The sequence below is a fragment of the Nerophis lumbriciformis genome, linkage group LG01 (assembly GCF_033978685.3).
Source record: "Nerophis lumbriciformis linkage group LG01, RoL_Nlum_v2.1, whole genome shotgun sequence".
NCBI lineage: Eukaryota > Metazoa > Chordata > Actinopteri > Syngnathiformes > Syngnathidae > Nerophis > Nerophis lumbriciformis.
Genome location: NC_084548.2, coordinates 57,412,501 through 57,435,000, shown reverse-complemented (window position 1 = coordinate 57,435,000; position 22,500 = coordinate 57,412,501). Strand labels below are relative to the sequence as shown.

Sequence of the window (22,500 nt, the reverse complement as noted above, 5' to 3'; positions counted from 1 at the left end):
ATATATATTGATAAATGACTTGTGCGGCCTTTTGGATCACCGAGATCTTTAGTCAGATTTGTTTTTAAATTGTCATTGTTCCAAAAAAAACCAAAAAAACAAAAAAATCTGTGTTATAAATTATTGACCTATTTAAGGCTTAAATTACTTTACAACTTTGAAATTTTGTGGGGGGAACATGTTGCATATTTAATGTTTTTGCCATTAAAAACAGGGTTCTATTTGACAAAAAAAAGGCAAAAAAATAAAATAATTTAAAAAACAAGGCAACGGATAGATCTGAAGTTTATAAAGATACTTAAGTGTTTGAAAGTAAAAATACTATATATTGATAAATGACTTATTTTTTACACTTTTTTAAGTGCAGGCCTTTTAGATCCCCGAGATTTTTAGTCAGATTTGTTTTTAAACTAAAAAAAATAAATAAATAAAAATCAATGTTATAAATTATTGACCTATTTAAGGCTTAAATAAATTAAATTACTTTACATCAAAAATTCCACTTTGACATTTTTTAGGGGGGAAATGTTGCATGGTTTGTGTTATTGCCATAAAAAACTTTTTTTTTTTTGACCATTAGGCCAATAAAATAAATTTAAAAAAAAACCTTTATGCAACGGATAGATCTGAAGTTGATAAGTTGTTGAAAGTTAAAAAAATAAATATATAGGACTTATTTTTAACACTTTAAAGATTGGGACCCATTTGGGTCCCCGGGACCTTTAACGAACCAAAAGGGTCTCCGTTTTTAAAGTCTTAAAAATAAGTCATGTATTAATTATTATTTTACTTTCAAGTTTCAACACTTAAGTATCTATACATCAACTTCAGATGTAACCGTTGCCATAAAGTTTTTGTTTTCGCCAAAACTGAGGGGAGCCCTAATGGTTTTGCAAATAGAAAATATCAAAATGGTTCCAGCATGCTTTATTTTTTCCATGTTGGTTGATGCTAAAAGGACCCAGGCATCCAAAAGGGTCTCAGTTTTTAAAGTCTTAAAAATAAGTAATGTATTTTTTTTAATTTTTTTTTACTTCCAAGTTTCAACACTTAAGCATCTTTACATCAACTTCAGATTTATCCATTGCCATAACATTTTTGTTGTCACCAAAACTGGGTGGAGCCCTGATGGTTTTGAAAATGGAAAATATCAAAATGGCCCCTGAATGCTTAAATGTTTCAGTGTGCGGCCCTCAGTGGAAAAAGTTTGGACACCCCTGTTTTAAAACATCTATACATTTATTTCAGTGAAGATGAATTGTGGTAATAATACTTGTAAGGATCCATCCGGCTTCCACAGGAGTACCTACCTTACCAGTTATGTCATGCACAGCTACATGAACAAAGATGGACGCCTCCTCCATACCTTCTAAGTACACATGGCGATAACCTGCACACAAACACAGGAACATGTGGAGTCTGTCATGTGATGTGCTAGTTTCATCTTACCTGGCATCATGCTGTTGAAAGCAATAGTCCTCTGGCCAATGAAGTCTTGGCCAATGGGGTCGTGGTCCCACACCAGAAAGCGCACCAGGGTCAGCTCCGGCATGTGAACGGTGAACACCAGAGTCTCCTCCCACATGGGGTTGAAACCTGCGAGGTCATGCCCAGCCAGATTCGAGAAGCGATCAAGTCCGGGGGAAGGTTGGAGAGGACGGCAGAGGATGAGAGTCAAAGTAAAACATGACAAATCACAACGGGAGACCGAGGGCAGAAGAGCCAACTCTGTGGTAATCAATTATTCAGGGGGTGTTTTTGTGTGCACACAGAGGTGCTGCATGCGCACTCAGCTCATTAATTATGCATGCAAGCAACCCAATCAGGTACTTTTCACCCTGCACACGATATCCTGAAAATAATAGGAATGGTCATTTCTCTTCTTGTAATTGTCCCCTGGGACAGGATTTGCAAATATGTTCAAATATGTTCAGGGTTGACCTTTAGTAGTCAAGTGTGAAGCGAACCCAACATGCGCAAGCTCAGAAAAACACCACAGATGGGACCTTGGCGGACAAATCGAGTCTTTTGAACAGCTCTTTTAAGTTAACGATGAGAATAATTCTGAGGTTATTGAGGGAAGACTCTTAGTTAATGGCTTACTGGTTGTAGAATCAGACAGTCCGATACCCCATACTCTCTGAACACTCCCCACAGGACTTCCCGAGGGACACGGTCGAATGCCTTCTCCAAGTCCACAAAGCACATGTAGACTGGCTTAGCAAACTCCCATGCACCCTCAAGGACCCTGCCGAGAGTATAGAGCTGGTCCACAGTTCCACAACCAGGACGAAAACCACACTGTTCCTCCTGAATCCGAGGTTCGACTATCCGGCGTAACCTCCTCTCCAGTACACCTGAATAGACCTTACCGGTAAGGATGAGGAGTGTGATCCCACGATAGTTAGAACACACCCTCCGGTTCCCCTTCTTAAAGAGAGGAACCACCACCCCGGTCTGCCAATCCAGAGGTACCGCCCTCGATGTCCACGCGATGCTGCAGAGTCTTGCCAACCAAGACAGCCCCACAGCATCCAGAGCCTTAAGGAACTCCGGGCGGATCTCATCCACCCCCGGGGCCTTGCCACCGAGGAGCTTTTTAACTACCTCAGCAACCTCAGCCCCAGAAATAGGAGAGCCCACCACAGATTCCCCAGGCACTAATTCCTCATAGGAAGACGTGTTGGTGGGATTGGGGAGGTCTTCGAAGTATTCCCTCCACCGATCCACAACATCCGCAGTCGTGGTCAGCAGAACACCATCCTCACCATACACGGTGTTGATAGTGCACTGCTTCCCCTTCCTGAGGCGGCGGATGGTGGTCCAGAATCGCTTCGAAGCCGTCCGGAAGTCGTTTTCCATGGCTTCCCCTTATTAATGCCTTATTCTGCATGGCCTTATTATACAACCATCCATCCATCCATCCATCTTCTTCCGCTTATCCGAGGTCGGGTCGCGGGGGCAGCAGCCTAAGCAGGGAAGCCCAGACTTCCCTCTCCCCAGCCACTCAGTCCAGCTCCTCCCGGGGGATCCCAAGGCGTTCCCAGGCCAGCCGGGAGACAAAGTCTTCCCAACGTGTCCTGGGTCTTCCCCGTGGCCTCCTACCGGTCGGACGTGCCATAAACACCTCTAGGGAGGTGATTGGGTGGCATCCTGACCAGATGCCCGAACCACCTCATCTGGAGGTCGGGTGCAGTGTGAGCTGGGCGGCAGCCGAAGGCAGGGCACTCGGCGGTCCGATCCTCGGCTACAGAAGCTAGCTCTTGGGACGTGGAACGTCACCTCGCTGGGGGGAAGGAGCCTGAGCTAGTGCGTGAGGTCGAGCAGTTCCGGCTAGATATAGTCGGACTCACTTCGACGCACAGCAAGGGCTCTGGAACCAGTTCTCTCGAGAGGGGCTGGACTCTCTTCCACTCTGGCGTTGCCAGCAGTGAGAGGCGACGGGCTGGGGTGGCAATTCTTGTTGCCCCCCGGCTCAGAGCCTGCACGTTGGAGTTCAACCCGGTGGACGAGAGGGTAGCTTCCCTCCGCCTTCGGGTGGGGGTACGGTGTCCTGACTGTGGTTTGCGCTTACGCGCCAAACGGCAGCTCAGAGTACCCACCCTTTTTGGATTCGCTCGAGGGAGTACTTGAGAGTGCGCCCCCGGGTTATTCCCTCGTTCTACTGGGGGACTTCAACACTCATGTTGGCAGCGACAGTGAAACCTGGAGAGGCGTGATTGGAAGAACGGCCGCCCGGATCTGAACCTGAGTGGTGTTTTGTTATTGGACTTTTGTGCCCGTCACAGATTGTCCATAATGAACACCATGTTCAAACATAAGGGTGTCCATATGTGCACTTGGCACCAGGACACCCCAGGCCGCAGTTCCATGATCGACTTTGTAGTTGTGTCATCGGATTTAAGGCCTCATGTTTTGGACACTCGGGTGAAGAGAGGGGCGGAGCTTTCTACCGATCACCACCTGGTGGTGAGTTGGCTGTGATGGTGGGGGAGGATGCCGGACAGACCTGGCAGGCCCAAACGCATTGTGAGGGTTTGCAGGGAACGTCTGGCAGAGTCTCCTGAGGTGGTTTGGGCATCTGGTCAGGATGTCACCCGATCGCCTCCCTAGGGAGGTGTTTAGGGCACGTCCGACCGGTAGGAGGCCACGGGGAAGACCCAGGACACGTTGGGATGACTATGTCTCCCGGCTGACCTGGGAACGCCTCGGGATCCCCCGGGAGGAGCTGGACGAAGTGGCTGGGGAGAGGGAAGTCTGGGCTTCCCTGCTTAGGCTACTGCCCCCGCGACCCGACCTCGGATAAGCGGAAGAAGATATATGCATATCTTCTTCCGCTACATATATATATATATATATATATATATATATATATATATATATACATATACACATACATACATACATACATACATACATGCATGCATATGTATGTATGTATATATATATGTATATATATATATATATATATATATATATATATATATATATATATATATATATATATAAATAAAGGGTCAAGCGGTAGAAAATGGATGGATGTATATATATATATATATATATATATATATATATATATACACACACACATATACATATATATATATATATATATATATATATATATATATATATATATATATATATATATACACATATATATATATATATATATATACACATACATACATATATATATATAAATATATATATATATATATATATTTATATATATATAAATAAGGGACAAGCGGTAAAAAATGGATGGATATATATATATATATATATATATACACATGTACACACATGTACACACACACACATACAAAAATATACACACACATACATGTATACATATATACACACACACATATATATATACACACTTTTATATACATATACACACACACTCACATATATATACACACACACACATTTACATACATATACACACACACACGCACACACAAACACATATATATATATACATATATATATATATATATAAATATACATATATACTTTTATATATATATATATATGTGTATATATAAATTTACATATATATATATATATATATATATAAATATATACATATATATATATATATATATATATATATATATATATACATATATATATATATATATATTTATATATATATATATATATATATATATACTTGGTTTTCAGTGTTTTTCTAAATGTGTTGCATTGCACATTATTTATAGAAGTTATATATTTGGATGAGAAGATGATGTGGTGTACGAGGAAGTGTATTAAATAATCACATAGTGGAATTGGAAAATTAATTCTTATATTGGTTACCAATCGGTATTTTACAAACCTGTTTTTAGAAACCACAGCCCTCCGTGATCTAATCACGTTTATGAATATTCCAAATGAGAATATTTAATGGGAATTAAAAATGAAAAGATGAATGAACCACTCACCGTTATCATCCACCACTCGGGTTTGCTCCTTGGAACAGTCCACTGGGAGGCCGATGATCTCCACTTCCACAAAGGGATCAATGATCTGACCGAGCAATGACAATGACTTTGTTTCAATGAAAGTCAGCATGTAATAGTTTTGAAGTTATTGTTAGTAAGTTGGTGTCGTCTACCTCTCCCCTGTCCCCCAGCATGGAGTCTTTGGGTTTGGGCAGCTGCTGTCCACTGATGATCTTCAACACCAGTTGTTTCTTCATCTGACCTGGCTGTGGGTCCTCAGAACTGGGATTAAAGGCACCTGTGAAACATGTGGGGTTTTATTAAAGACACGCACACATTCACAATAATCAACCGTTGTTGTAAAAACATATTCAACATGTCCAAACATCGATGTAAGTACAAACCCCGTTTCCATATGAGTTGGGAAATTGTGTTAGATGTAAATATAAACGGAATACAATGATTTGCAAATCATTTTTAACCCATATTCAGTTGAATATGCTACAAAGACAACATATTTGATGTTCAAACTGATAAACATTTTTTTTTTTGCAAATAATCATTAACTTTACAATTTGATGCCAGCAACACGTGACAAAGAAGTTGGGAAAGGTGGCAAAAAATACTGATAAAGTTGAGGAATGCTCATCAAACACCTATTTGGAACATCCCACATGTGAACAGGCAAATTGGGAACAGGTGGGTGCCATGATTGGGAATAAAAGTAGATTCCATTAAATGCTCAGTCATTCAAAAACAAGGATGGGGCGAGGGTCACCACTTTGTCAACAAATGTGTGAGCAAATTGTTGAACAGTTTAAGAAAAACCTTTCTCAACCAGCTATTGCAAGGAGTTTAGGGATTTCACCATCTACGGTCCGTAATATCATCAAAGGGTTCAGAGAATCTGGAGAAATCCCTGCACGTAAGCAGCTAAGCCCGTGACCTTCGATCCCTCTGGCTGTACTGCATCAACAAGCGACATCAGTGTGTAAAGGATATCACCACATGGGCTCAGTAACACTTCAGAAACCCACTGTCAGTAACTACAGTTGGTCGCTACATCTGTAAGTGCAAGTTAAAACTCTCCTATGCAAGGCAAAAACCGGTTATCAACAACACCTAGAAACGCAGTCGGCTTTGCTGGGCCTGAGCTCATCGAAGATGGACTGATACAAAGTGGAAAAGTGTTCTGTGGTCTGACGAGTCCACATTTCAAATATTTTTTGGAAACTGTGGACGTTGTGTCCTCCGGACCAACGAGGAAAAGAACCATCCGGATTGTTATAGGCGCAAAGTTGAAAAGCCAGCATCTGTGATGGTATGGGGGTGTATTAGTGCCCAAGACATAGGTAACTTACACATCTGTGAAGGCGCCATTAATGCTGAAAGGTACATACAGGTTTTGGAGCAACATATGTTGCCATCCAAGCAACGTTACCATGGACGCCCCTGCGTATTCCAGCAAGACATTGCCAAGCCACGTGTTACATCAACGTGGCTTCATAGTAAAAGAGTGCGGGTACTAGACTGGCCTGCCTGTAGTCCAGAAATGTCTCCCATTGAAAATGTGTGGCGCATTATGAAGCCTAAAATACCACAACGGAGACCCCCGGACTGTTGAACAACTTAAGCTGTACATCAAGCAAGAATGGGAAAAAATTCCACCTGAGAATGCTGACCCGTCTCCGCTCGGGATGGTTTCCTGCTGACCCCACTATCGAATGGACTCTTACTATTATGTTGGATCCACTATGGACTGGACTCTCACAATATTATGTCAGACCCCATATATATATATATATATATATATATATATATATTTTTTTTTTTTCTTTTTTTTTTTTTCTTTTCCTTTCAATACTTACATTTCAGATCTATCTATCAATTTTACAACTATCCGTTGGCAAACATTTTTTATTCCCTTTTTTTATTCCGAAGAAAAAATATTTTAATGGCAAAAACATAAAATATGCAATATTTTCCACATAACATTTGTCAAAATGGAATATTTGATGTAAAGTATTAGGAGCATTAAATATATTAATAATTTATTAAAACATTGATTTTGTGGTCATCTGAAATTTCCTTGCTCATTTCTGTTGTCTGCACACCATGTTCACTCTCTCTCTCGTCCACAGTATGGAGTGCAGCTGGCGCAAGGCAGCAGCACACACCTGACTTAGATTAGAAGCAGCCTATTTAACCTGGCTGCTGATGGCCTGTGAGCACCGGAACTTTGTCACTGCTTGCAACCTGTTGATCTTGCCAGAGAACTCACTAGTTCGTCATGTGCCATTCTTCTCAGGTTTGCCTGTATTTTTCCTAGCCTTGTCTAGCGTTTTCATTTTGTACTTTGTTTATCTATTTACTTCTTTCATGAAGTATGTTTTCCTAGCCTTGTCTAGCGTTTTTAGTTTGTACTTTGTTTTTATATTAACTTCTTTCATGAAGTATTTTTCCTAGCCTTGTCTAGCGCTTTTAGTTTGGTGTGTTATTTCTCTTAGTAGTTTTTTACATGGTGTGTTTTGTTGTGTTTACCACCAGCGCCTTTGTTTTGCTACTTTGTGCTTCCTCCTAAATAAAAGGAAGAACAATTGTACACAATACGTCTCTGCATCCTTGGGATCCACCCCACCATTTCTTAACAGATTTGGCTCTTTTTTTTGTTCTTTTGAACAATTAAAAAACAAAAATCAGACTAAAGGTCCCAGGGACCCAAAAGGGTTCTCAATCATGTTAAATGTTAAAAATAAGTCATATATTGATATTAGTATATAACTTTTTTGCAAACGCTTTAATAACTATAGATCAATTTCAGATCTGTCCATTGCCTAACATTTTAACAAATTTATGCATCGTTTTTTTTTCCAAAGAAAACCCGTTTTTTTAATGGCAAAAACACAAAATATGCATGGTTTACCGAAAACATTTTTTCAAAATAGGTATTTAGAGCATTATACATGTTAAAAATTCATAACAACTTTGCTTTTAGTTTGATGTTTTTTTTTGGAACAATGACAAAAAATAAATAAAAATATCAGTAAATGAAGTGTTAAATATAAGTCATTTATTATTATTTATTTTACTTTCCAAATTTCAATATCTATAGATCAAGTTCAGGTCAATCTGTTGACATAAAAATTGTTATTTCTGTTATGTTTTATGCCCTTTTCTTTCAAATAAAAAGCTGCTTTTATTGCAAAAACACAAAATATAATTTTGTTTCCCCCAAAACATTTTTCAAAATGGAATAATGGATGTGAAGTAATTGGAGCGTTACACAGGTATATAATTCAACATTCATTTTAATTCATTATTATTTTTTGAGCATCCATCCATCCATCCATCCATCTTCTTCCGCTTATCCGAGGTCGGGTCGCGGGGGCAGCAGCTTAAGCAGGGAAGCCCAGACTTTCCTCTCCCCAGCCACTTCGTCCAGCTCCTCCCGGGGGATCCCGAGGCGTTCCCAGGCCAGCCGGGAGAGATAGTTTTCCCAGCGTGTCCTGGGTCTTCCCCGTGGCCTCCTACCGGTCGGACGTGCCCGAAACACCTCCCTAGGGAGGCGTTCGGGTGGCATCCTGACCAGATGCCCGAACCACCTCATCTGGCTCCTCTCGATGTGGAGGAGCAGCGGCTTTACTTTGAGCTCCTCCCGGATGACAGAGCTTCCCACCCTATCTCTAAGGGAGAGCCCCGCCACCCGGCGGAGGAAACTCATTTCGGCCGCCTGTACCCGTGATCTTGTCCTTTCGGTCATAACCCAAAGCTCATGACCATAGGTGAGGATGGGAACGTAGATCGACCAGTAAATTGAGAGCTTTGCCTTCCGGCTCAGCTCCTTCTTCACCACAACGGATCGATACAGCGTCCGCATTACTGAAGATGCCACACCGATCCGCCTGTCGATCTCACGATCCACTCTTCCCCCACTCGTGAACAAGACTCCGAGGTACTTGAACTCCTCCAGTTGGGGCAAGATCTCCTCCCCAACCCGGAGATGGCACTCCACCCTTTTCCGGGAGAGAACCATGGACTCGGACTTGGAGGTGCTGATTCTCATCCCAGTCGCTTCACACTCGGCAGCGAACCGATCCAGTGAGAGCTGAAGATCTTGGCCGGAGGAAGCCATCAGGACTACATCATCTGCAAATAGCAGAGACCTAATCCTGCAGCCACCAAACCAGATCCCCTCAACGCCCTGACTGCGCCTAGAAATTCTGTCCATAAAGGTTATGAACAGAATCGGTGACAAAGGGCAGCCTTGGCGGAGTCCAACCCTCACTGGAAACGTGTCCGACTTACTGCCGGCAATGCGGACCAAGCTCTGGCACTGATTATACAGGGAGCGAACTGCCACAATAAGACAGTCCGTTACCCCATACTCTCTGAGCACTCCCCACAGGACTTCCCGGGGTACACGGTCGAATGCCTTCTCCAAGTCCACAAAGCACATGTAGACTGGTTGGGCAAACTCCCATGCACCCTCAAGGACCCTGCCGAGAGTATAGAGTTGGTCCACAGTTCCACGACCAGGACGAAAACCACACTGTTCCTCCTGAATCCGAGGTTCGACTATCCGGCGTAGTCTCCTCTCCAGTACACCTGAATAGACCTTACCGGGAAGGCTGAGGAGTGTGATCCCACGATAGTTGGAACACACCCTCCGGTTCCCCTTCTTAAAGAGAGGAACCACCACCCCGGTCTGCCAATCCAGAGGTACCGCCCCCGATGTCCACGCGATGTTGCAGTGTCTTGTCAACCAAGACATCCCCACAACATCCAGAGCCTTAAGGAACTCCGGGCGGATCTCATCCACCCCCGGGGCCTTGCCACCGAGGAGCTTTGTAACTACCTCGGCAACCTCAGCCCCAGAAATAGGAGAGCCCACCACAGATTCCCCAGGCCCTGCTTCCTCATAGGAAGACGTGCTGGTAGGATTGAGGAGGTCTTCGAAGTATTCCCTCCACCGATCCACAACATCCGCAGTCGAGGTCAGCAGAGCACCATCCCCACCATACACAGTGTTGACACTGCACTGCTTCCCCTTCCTGAGGCGGCGGATGGTGGTCCAGAATTGCTTCGAAGCCGTCCGGAAGTCTTTTTCCATGGCCTCCCCGAACTCCTCCCATGTCCGAGTTTTTGCCTCCGCGACCGCTGAAGCCGCACACCGCTTGGCCTGTCGGTACCTGTCTGCTGCCTCGGGAGTCCCATGAGCCAAAATAACCCGATAGGACTCCTTCTTCAGCCTGACGGCATCCCTCACCGCCGGCGTCCACCAACGGGTTCTAGGATTACCGCCACGACAGGCACCAACTACCTTGCGGCCACAGCTCCAATCGGCCGCCTCGACAACAGAGGTACGGAACATCGTCCACTCGGACTCAATGTCCAGCACCTCCCTCGTGACATGTTCAAAGTTCTTCCGGAGGTGGGAATTGAAACTCTCTCTGACAGGAGACTCTGCCAGGCGTTCCCAGCAGACCCTCACAATGCGTTTGGGTCTGCCAGGTCTGTCCGGCATCCTCCCCCACCATCGCAGCCAACTCACCACCAGGTGGTGATCGGTAGAAAGCTCCGCCCCTCTCTTCACCCGAGTGTCCAAAACATGAGACCGCAAATCCGATGACACAACTACAAAGTCGATCATGGAACTGCGGCCTAGGGTGTCCTGGTGCCAAGTGCACATATGGACACCCTTATGTTTGAACATGGTGTTTGTTATCGACAATCTGTGACGAGCACAAAAGTCCAATAACAGAACACCACTCGGGTTCAGATCCGGGCGGCCATTCTTCCCAATCACACCTCTCCAGGTTTCACTGTCGCCGCCAACATGAGCGTTGAAGTCCCCCAGTAGAACGAGGGAATCACCCGGGGGAGCACTCTCCAGTACTCCCTCGAGTGAATCCAAAAAGGGTGGGTACTCTGAGCTGCCATTTGGCGCGTAAACGCAAACAACAGTCAGGACCCGTCCCCCCACCCGAAGGCGGAGGGAAGCTACCCTCTCGTCCACCGGGTTGAACTCCAACGTGCAGGCTTTGAGCCAAGGGGCAACAAGAATTTCCACCCCAGCCCGTCGCCTCTCACTGCCGGCAACGCCAGAGTGGAAGAGAGTCCAGCCCCTCTCAAGAGAAGTGGTTCCAGAGCCCTTGCTGTGCGTCGAAGTGAGTCCGACTATATCTAGCCGGAACTTCTCCACCTCACGCACTAGCTCAGGCTCCTTCCCCCCCAGCGAAGTGACGTTCCACGTCCCAAGAGCCAGCTTATGTAGCCGAGGATCAGACCGCCAAGTGCCCTGCCCTCGGCTGCCGCCCAGCTCACACTGCGCCCGACCTATATGGCCCCTGCTATGGGTGGTGAGCCCATTGGAGGGGGGACCCACGTTGCCTCTTCGGGCTGTGCCCCATGGGGACAGGCCCGGCCACCAGGCGCTCGCCATCGTGCCCCACCCCCGGGCCTGGCTCCAGAGGGGGGCCCCGGTGACCCGCGTCCGGACGAGGGAAATCTGGGTCCTTTGTTTGTGTTCTTCATCGAGGTCTTCGAGCTGCTCTTTGTCTGATCCCTCACCTAGGACCAGTTTGCCTTGGGAGACCCTACCAGGGGGCATAGAAACCCCCGGACAACATAGCTCCTAGGATCATTGGGACACGCAAACTCCTCTACCACGGTAAGGTGGCAGCTCAGAGAGGAGATTTTTTTGAGCAGTAATAGTTAAAAAAGTTTTAAAAAAACAAAAAACTAAAAGGGTCTCAGTCACGACAATATTCAAAATAGGTAATTTATCAATATTTATTAATTTTATTTTTAGCGCTTACAGTAAATCTCTAGATAAACTTCAGATCTACCCATCGATAATACGTTTTTTGTACTTTTTGAGCAATGACAGTTTTGTAGGAAATATAGCCTACATTGAAACATTGTGTTATCATTGTCAATATTGCAACATGTTCTCATTACTTTGACCTTGTTTGCGCTTTAATTGTAATTTGCCTGAGAAGCTGGACAGAAAAAATAAATAAATATATATATATATATTTGTATGTTTTTTTGTAATTGTACTTTTAAGATGCTGGTTAAAAATGGCCCTCGGGCCACACTTTGGACCCCTGAGTTCTACTGTACTCACATACATGACCTTGAGAGGGCTCACCATCACACATGCAGCTGGGTTTGCTGATGTAACCACAGTTACCGTTGCTGTAGAACTTGGCTCTGTTGAGCTGAAGGACTCGACCCTCAGACTGATAGTTGAGCGCAACTGAAATCAAATGTCAACTTTATTACCAGCAGACAAAAACACCGGCAAATCGATGTGCCGGAAGAGTGCTAGTCACGTCAAAGTGGTGACTCGGGAATCGTTACCAAATTGGCAGCCAGCGTTCCAGAAGGGCTGAGGGTTGAAGTTGGAGGAGTCCACGCGGTACGAAGACGGGTAGATGCGTGAGAGCTGGTGCTGGTTAAAATGGATGAAGGCGAAGGCTTTTTGCTGCATCACCTGGTGAGCTTTGGTTTCACTCAGGGAAGAAACCTGCCAAGTGCAGCTGGCTGCCATTGATCACACACACATTAAATCAGAGCAAGGCATTCCTAAACATCAATTTGCCAATAACAAGAAATCTAAGTAGAGATTGCTACTTTTCACATTCAAATCCAAATGTTGTACTTTTATTTGTGTTTGTATGGTATTAAATAATTGTTTAATAATACAATTTTATGTAACATTTAACAGTGAGCTGATAACTGTGCTGTCCAGTTATATATACATACATACACACACACACACACACACACACACACATATATATATATATATACAGTATATATATATTTTTTTCAAACTGATTTTTTTTAATTTTTTTAATTAATTAATAATCGTTAAAAGTAAGAATCGTGAATTTGAAAATCGATTTAATATATATATATACACACACATGTGTATATGTATATATATATATATACACATAAATACATGTATATATACATGTATATACTGTACATATACACACATATATATATACATCCAAATACACTCCGTCTGTTAAAATATGATTGGTTCAACCTGCTTTAGTCACTTCAAGGAAGCCCAGATATCGTAAGCAGGGCTGTATTGTTGCCTCATTCCTGTAAGAATCCTGCGTGTGACTGAAGCATTAAGGAGTGGGACTAACTAGAACTAGCTGCAGTGTGCTCAAACAATCACCAAAGGGGGCATCTGGGAGCAGATAATACAGTATCATCCCTTTCTCTTTCAGACTTATCAGGTCGTTAGTGCTTTCTTCGCTCACACTTCAAGTGAGGGATGCGGCTAAAACTAACCCAGCCGCTTCGCAAGCATGGTTCTTTCTCGTCTGGGTGTGAAAAATCAATAACGTGAGGAAGATGTGCGCGCACCTTGTGCATCGATGTCGTACAAGCCCACCGAGCACGTGTACTTCACCAGGTCAGACAGCGCTCGGGATAACTTCATGGTTTTCTTCTTTCTGCCAAGTCAAAAATGGGCAATTAAAAATCAGACAAATTTATAATGCACAGCATATTTTTTTTACAACACTTTCAATTTTGCAGATTCACTCTATCACATTGTCTCCTGTTTTTTAAGGAAACTTTACGTATTTTTGACCAAATTGAATGTTAAATTGCGTCTTGTATGTATTACAGTACAATATTTATCTTATTTTTATGATCATGTTGTAGCGATCACAATAAGCATTCACCAAGGGTAACTTCCGTTTCCAAAGTGGAGAGTAAAACTGTTGGTGCACTTCATCTTGGACTCATGCCTCATTGATCCCCACTTGGGCGGGAACAACATGGTGGGAATTGCACCGCTCAATGCTAACGTTTGTTTGTTTTATTTCATTCATTTAAACTCAAACAAAAAAACAATTTACAGAAAGAAGTAAAACTTATAACATCTGCCCCCTATCATACAGCTACAACACCATTTTCATTCACCCTGTCGATAAAGTCGACCGATTTCTTGGCAGAACAACTTACGTGCGTGTTTTCAGCACATTTAACCCCAGTTCTAACTTAAAAGGACGTGATGGAGTATTTCCAGGTCATGGTTATGTTGTAGTGGCCGGGTGACAACCATAGCATTGACGCTACCGGCTAGTAGAACGCGCTCAAAGCTACTAAGGAGTGTAACTGTAACTACATGGGTGTTATTTCATGTCTAGAAAGCATTAATTATGTTAAAAAAAACATTTTTAGAAGGTCGTAAACAGTTTTTTTTTGTGCTCTGACTATGAAAATGTTCAATTCATAAATATATATTTTTACTCTGCGGATATTAATTCACCAGAGTCAAGTCTGAAACCAATTAGACACAATAAACAAAGGATAAAAGAAGGAAAAATATTGATTTTAATTTCTCAAAACCTGATAAAATTGACCGAACAAGCCAGCCAACATGTAATATTGTCATATCGATGCTGTGATAATATTAGGAGAGCAAAAGCACAGCTTTACTGGACGTGAACAAACGTGTTTACGTTGGGGCTCCTTACTTGTTGTGATGTACGGGCGCTCGCGATGCACTGCTGGTGCTTTCCTGGTCCGTGTCAGTGTCCTCCAAGCTGGAGGTCTTCTTCAGCTTTGTTTTTTTCTGGCGACGGCAAAAGAGAAAGCTGGATGTCCCGTATCACAAACAGCTCTTGATATTCGTAACGTGTGCATATATTATACACATATAAACATGCCGATTTATTAGGTACACCTGCCTACACGGACCCTGCCACTCAATACTGCGCCTTTTTGCACAAATATCCACTCCCAATATTGCTTGCATGCAATGATTAGTCATGCAATAAATACAATATTGGACATGCATATCTATGGCCGGAGCAGAGGGCTGGGCAAGTTTCGGGAAGTATGGGGCAGTTTCCTAAAATATGTAAAGGAGACCAATCTCAGGCTTGGCCCCGATCGAGACGTGGTTGAATTGTGGTTGTTTGATGAGCCTTTTGTTTTCTTTAGTGTATTGCTGCACTATGTTGAGGCCATTCAGAAGAGAAGTTGTTTGTGGCTTTTTATCAATATTTGCTTGGATCTGGCTAATTTGTATGTATTCTTACTATCTTATTACTATTATTTAATGATTTATTTTTTGGTGGGGGAGAAAAAACATTTGATTTGTATTGTTTTGTATCTCTGTTAACTGTTTTGTCAGAACAATTTCAATAAACAAATGTAAAACAAACCTAAAACAAATAGGGCTGGGCAATAAGGCTGACAACTGTATCACGATGTAAGTATTTTATATCGGTCAATATCTAAAATTATTGATATTTTTATGACCTATAGAAAATAAGGGCAGGGAGAAATATGTAACTTCCTCTGATTATAAACCCCTCAGCTATCAAGGCAGAAAGGAAATGTCAACACAAGCATGGAAAACACTCAATGTCAACAAAATAGTCAAATCACATTGAACATTTAACAATAATCTCTTAAAATGAAGGTGCAAAAATAAAGAATATGTAAGACATGCTTCATAAAGTGTAAGAAAATAGTGCAAAGTGTGAAAATGTAAACATAGAGAAACCTGAGAATAACTATTTCTGCAGGTTTAGTGGCAGGAAGTTACAGCTGTGCTGTAAAGGGTCAGCGCGGCTAAGGTGGTGTGGTATTAGCGGTCATCATTTACAGACCACATTGATCTGACTACAGTCCCTTTGGAAAACTTAAAAAAAACTGTCAAGGTGACGTTTCCTTTCATCCACAATTTCTTCATTTTGACTTTCTCTTCTCACTCCATGCAAAGAATCAACCGCCAGACAAGCAAACTTGATAGCTGATACTGTTCCCTGAGCCCTGTGTCTTTCGCGTTATATATTAATATCCTTTTATCGCTCAGCCCTATGAAAACAGTCTGCAAAAGTTCAAACAATGCAACAAAATGTGGATTATTGTTACAGTTGTTGATAAGAACATTTCAGGCGATTAGCAGTCAAGCGTCTCTGAAGGTTTCCATCCTAAATTGACCGAAGACTCTTGAAGAAATGGTGAGTACCTTTCACATTTAAAACGATACAGTAACAATCCCCAGTACATGGTAATCAATACTTAATGGTACCATTTTTCTGTAATTTTGTGAGTTTCATGTTGTAATAAATGTTTGTTGAAAATAAATCTTGTTTTTTAATATAACTGTACTGTCGTGTTGCCATATATTGTTTTATTACACTGGTCAGTATCATTTGCAAGTAGGCATTCATTTCAGTTTGTACTCGGTGTGGTGTCATTGTCAGGCAAAAGTCTTTGCCATGAAGTTAAATGTGCCAGTCTTGTCCTATGTTGAGTCCTACAAAGTGTCCTGTGTTATTTTTCTCTTTGCATTATCTTTATTGGTAACAAATTACATCTAAAATGTATTTAAATCTAATAATGACATCTAAAATGTATTTAAATCCAATAATGACATCGAAAATGTATTTAAATGTAATAATGATATCTAAAATGTATTTAAATCTAATAATGACATCTAAAATGTATTTAAATCTAATAATGCTACCTAAAATGTAATTAAATCTAATAATGATATCTAAACTGTATTTAAATCTAATAATATCTCAAATGTATTTAAATATAATAATGACATTAACATGTATTTAAATATAATAATGGCATTAAAATGTATTTAAATCTAATAATGACATCTAAAATGTATGTAAATCTAATAATGGTATCTAAAATGTATCTAAATCTAATGATGACATCTAAAATGTATGTGAATCTAATGACGACATCTAAAATGTACGTAAATGTAATATTGAAATCTGAAATGTATTTAAATATAATAACATCTTAAATGTATTTAAATGTAATAATGATATCTAATATAGATTTAATGTAATAATGACATTTAAAATGTATTCAAATCTAATATTGATATCTAAAATGTATTTAAATATAATAATGACATCTAAAATGTATTTAAATCTAATAGCAATATCTAAAATGTATTTAAATCTAATAATGATATCTGAACTGTAGTTAAATTTAATAATGATATCTAAAATGTATTTATATGCAATAATTACATCTAAAATGTATTTAAATGTAATACTTATATCTAAAATGTATTTCAATATGATAATGACATCTAAAATGTATTTAAATGTAATAATGACATTTAAAATGTATTTAAATCTAATGATATATAAAATGTATTTAAATCGAATAATGCCATCTGAAATGTATTTCAATCTAATAATGATATCTAAAATGTATTTAAATCTAATAATGACATCTGAAATGTATTTAAATCTAATAAAGCCACCTATAACATATTTAAATGTAATAATTAAATCTAAAATGTATTTCAATCTAATAATGACATCTTAAATGTATTTAAATCTGATGACATCTAAAATGTATTTCAATCAAATAGACATATAAAATGTGTTTATATCTAATACAGACATCTAAAACATATTTAAATATAATAATGATATCTAAAATGTATTTAAATATATTAATGACATTTAAAATGTAATTAAATAAAATAATTAATAAAGTCAAAATGGGTTCTTAATCTTGTCGAGTGAATAAACTCATCAGTGAGATTGTTCACAAAAAACTATATCAATACATTTGCTCAGCAAATGGCTCTTTATCTCTCTTGTAGAATTCTCTGAATAAAATTCCAAAAATCCTCATATTCAATTTCAATTTCAGTTTCAATTTTTTATTTTTTTTTAATCACGAGGACCAAACAGGTGTAACTATAATTATTTCAAAACAGTGAGCAAATACAATCTAATGATGTTCCTGGTTCATTTTTGGTAAATTTTTAAAGGCAGAATAAAAAGAGAAAAAAGCAACCTTGCGTTTTGAGAAAGTGCCCATGAAGGAGTGGCTGGTGCGCTTATTGTTGCCGGCCTCGTCTGAAGTCACCACTCCGTCCTGCCCTTTAGTCTGAGAAAGGAAGTGAAACACACACAGAAAATCTAATGTAAGGCTTTTTAAAGCCACTTCAAAAACATTTAATGCCCATGTCCTGCTGCCGATAGTTATTATTTATGGGCAAAATTGTAGGCATGTAGGCATTGTAGGATCATCTTGAATAGTGGAACATTTTGAACATCTCTATTTATTGATTATTCTGTAGTGGTAACAGCAGCTGCCAGTTGTGGTGGTGTTGTGGCGACAGCAGAAGTTGCTTTGTTGGTCGCACCTAAAGAAATTTGGCACCGTTAACTGCTGCCTGCCTTTAAACACTAACTTGTGATTCGCTAAAATGTGTGATTTCATCGCATTAATTTTTTTAATACTTCTAGACATCCAATGTAATGCTTTTTAATGCCATACATGACCTTGAGTTTAGCAAAATCAATCTAATCACTTTTAATGCATTTTAATGACACATAAGGCCTTGAGTTTCGCAAAATCCATTTAATGACTTTCAATGCTTTTTAATGCCTTACAAGGCCTTGAGTTTCACAAAATGTAAATAGGTTATACTTGTATAGCGCTTTTGACACAATTTCCACATTCACACACACATTCACACACTGATGGCGGGAGCTGCTATACAAGGCCCTAACCACGACCCAGGAGCAAGGGTGAAGTGTCTTGCTCAAGGACACAACGGACGTGACGAGGTTGGTGGAAGGTGGGGATCGAACCAGGAACCCTCAGGTTGCTGGCACGGCCACTCTCCCAACTCCGCCACGCCGTATATATTTAATGTATTTTAATGCCAAAGACCTTGAGTTTCACAAAATGTAAATGGGTTATACTTGTATAGCGCTTTTCTACCTTCAAGGTACTCAAAGCGCTTTGACACTATTTCCACATTCACCCATTCACACACACATTCACACACTGATGGTGGGAGCTGACATGCAAGGCCCTAACCACGACCCAGGAGCAAGGGTGAAGTGTCTTGCTCAAGGACACAACGGACGTGACGAGGTTGGTAGAAGGTGGGGATCGAACCAGGAACCCTCAGGTTGCGGCACGGCCATTCTCCCAACTGCACCACGCCGTATGTATTTAATGTCTTATAATGCCAAAGACCTTGAGTTTCACAAAATGTATTTAATGACTTTTAATGCTTTTTAATGCCATACAAGACCTTGAGTTTTACAAAATGTAGTTAATTACTTTTAATGCTCTTTATTGCCATACAATGCCTTGAGTTTGGCAGAATCCATTTAAAGACTTTTAATGCTTGTTAATGCCATACAAGGCCTTGAGGTTCACAAAATATATTTAATGACTTTTAATGCTTTTTAATGCCATATAAGGCCTTGAGTTTTACAAAATGTATTCAATTACTTGTAATGCTCTTTAATGCCATACAAGGCCTTGAGTTTAGCAAAACCCATTAAAAGACTTGCAATGTTTTTAATGCCATATAAGACCTTGAGTTTCGCAAAATGTATTAATCACTTTTAATGCTTTTTAATGCCATGCAAGGCCTTGAGTTTCACAAAATCAATTTAAAGAATTTTAATGCTTTTCAATGCTATATAAAGCCTTAAGTTTCTCAAAATCCATTTGTTGACTTTTAATGCTTTTTAATGCCGTAGAGGCCTTGAGTTTTGCAAAAAACGTTTAATGACTTTTAATGCCATATAAGGCCTTGAGTTTCTTAAAATCCATTTAATGACTTTGATACTTTTTAATGGCATACAGGCCTTGTGTTTCTCAAAATCAATTTGATGACCTTTAATGTTTTTTAATGCCTTGAGTTAAAAAAAATCCATTTAATGACTTTTAGTGCTTTTTATTGATCCCGGAAACCCTGGGGACATGTGAGATAAGCTTTTAAATTCTTATTTATAGTATTTTGTTCAACCCTATTCAAATGTAGTATATACTGCATGTGCTCAGTAATTAAATTGTAGCAAGGGATTAACAATATTTTCTTCCAAGTCCAAAAACGTATTTTGTATCTATTTTTAACTTAACTGTAATTTGTGCGCACCTTACTTTTTTTTTCAATTGCTGGGAAAAACCCCAACAAAGCATTTCTATTTAAAAATACTACAATATTGTGGCAGATCAAAATAATGACAATGCAGCACATACATTTGGTACACGTTTGGGAGATTTTGACAATGTAAGTACTGACTTCACTTGGGTCATACTTGGGTCATTGTGCCAGCTGCACAGGAGTCGGACTAGCGGAATAAGGCGACCACAAAAGTGTGTCTGCTACCACAACTGGGAGAAAATGTGGCTAACATTAAATTAGCGATGAAAAATCAAATGAACGCGATTTAAAAAAAAACTAAGCGCTAAATTTAACTTTGATTACAGGCATGTGAGAACCCTTCGAGGAAAAAGAGGAGAAAAGTGACAAAAAAGAGGAACATTTCTATCGGCAAGTACAGAAAGGAAATGTTGAAAATCAAGACTACATTTCCTGCAATTGGGTGCATTTCTACACTATATTTTACCTTTAGATGTATTCTCATCTACTAACCTCCTTTGGTTGGCTTTTTGACAATGACATGTCCCATTTAATGTACCTCGAAAATGTTTGTATTTTTTTTGTCATTTACTCTCATTATTATCATTGAAAATGTCAAGTTCTATAACTTGGGTGTCAAACTCTGGCCCGCGGGCCATATTTGGCCCGTCGTGTAATTTCACTTGGCCCTTGAGGCGATATCAAATTAACACTAGAGCTGGCCCGCCGATTACATTCAGCTGCGGTGCCGCGGTAACACCGCATTCACCGCTAATTCTCATACTTGCCCACCCTCCGGGAGACTCTCAAATTTCAGTGCCCCTCCCAAAAAACGTCACTTCCGCTTTTCACCCAGTTCAACGAATTCTGGCCCAGTCACATAGTATGTGCGGCTTCAGCACGCACACACACACACACACACGTGAATGCAACGCATACTTGCCCAACAGCGATACAGGTTACACTGGCGGTGCTTGTATAAATAACTTTAACACTGTTAGAAATATGCGCCACACTGTGAATCCACACCAAACAAGAATGACAAACACATTTCGGGAGAACATCCGCACCGTAACACAACATAAACACAACAAAACAAATACCCAGAATCCCATGCAGCCCTAACTCTTCCGGGCTGCAATATACACCCTGCTACCAACAACCCCGCCCCCCCCCCCCCAATCCCGCCCACCTCAACCGACGCACGGATATTTATATATTTCTAACAGTGTTAAAGTTATTTATACGGGCACCGTCAGTGTAACCTGTATCGCTGTTGGCCAAGTAAGTACTGCAATAACATGTGTATGCGTGCTGAAGTCGCACATATTTAGTGATCGGGCCGGCACGTTGTTGGACTGGATGAAAAGCAGACGTGATGATAGCTTGTGGAGGACGATAAACGCAGTGTCTTTAAAGCACGCCCCCAAGACTGTGGTCCGGGTGGACTACGAGGTATAATGACTGATGAACAACTTCGTTCGATAATGAAAGATGCCTCAGCTCAAAGCCTGAGCCCCGACATTAATGAACTAGCCTCCAAGAAAACATGCCAGGTATCTGGCTTGGGCACATCAGATTAGATCAGTGTGTTGCAAACTGAGCAGTTTAAAGTCCTGAATGGTTGGTTTACCGTATTCATTGTTATTTTATTTTCTAATTTATTAGCCTGTGGAAAAAGTTAATGTTGATATTTACCTCAGAAAATAATAGAAAAGAGGCATTACATTTTTATTTAAATTGTATTTGATATGCCATTGATATTTTTTAATTATTATTATTATTATTTGAAACTCGATTTTGCATGTCACTATAAAGTTATATAAGCCTTGCTTGTTCAAAATTCAATGCAAAACTTGTTTGGGTCCCTATTAAAAGGTTAATTTGTTCAACCTTGGCCCGCGGCTTTGTTCAGTCTTAAATTTTGGCCCACTCTGTATTTGAGTTTGACACCCCTGTTCTATAACATGCAAGCAAAGTACTCAGAAAACGTTGGCAACTCTAACCTGTAGCCACGCCTCCTCTGGTAATATACTTCCTGTGTCATGACCTCTGCTTCCATCCGTTATGACAAAAATATACCTTCTCGCTGTCTACTAATAAATACTCTAAGAA

General features: G+C 40.6%; 1 protein-coding gene across 6 annotated transcripts in view; it reads right to left on the bottom strand.

Annotated features, from left to right (window-relative positions):
• plch2a (phospholipase C, eta 2a) overlaps nucleotides 1–22,500 on the bottom strand; it is a 147,167-nt gene that overhangs the window by 29,793 nt on the left and 94,874 nt on the right. For 3 of the 6 annotated variants that reach the window (XM_061987951.1, XM_072914093.1, XM_072914097.1), the window contains 9 exons: nucleotides 18,288–18,380; nucleotides 14,969–15,066; nucleotides 13,848–13,936; nucleotides 12,819–13,001; nucleotides 12,607–12,714; nucleotides 5,627–5,751; nucleotides 5,454–5,538; nucleotides 1,450–1,596; nucleotides 1,311–1,390 (listed from right to left, as the gene is read on the bottom strand). In XM_061987951.1, coding sequence (XP_061843935.1) covers nucleotides 1,311–1,390; nucleotides 1,450–1,596; nucleotides 5,454–5,538; nucleotides 5,627–5,751; nucleotides 12,607–12,714; nucleotides 12,819–13,001; nucleotides 13,848–13,936; nucleotides 14,969–15,066; nucleotides 18,288–18,380 — 1,008 coding nt within the window. Of the gene's footprint in view, nucleotides 1–1,310; nucleotides 1,391–1,449; nucleotides 1,597–5,453; nucleotides 5,539–5,626; nucleotides 5,752–12,582; nucleotides 12,715–12,818; nucleotides 13,002–13,847; nucleotides 13,937–14,968; nucleotides 15,067–18,287; nucleotides 18,381–22,500 lie in introns of all 6 variants that reach the window. The other 3 variants (XM_072914091.1, XM_072914094.1, XM_061987943.2) reach the window with 1 other exon arrangement.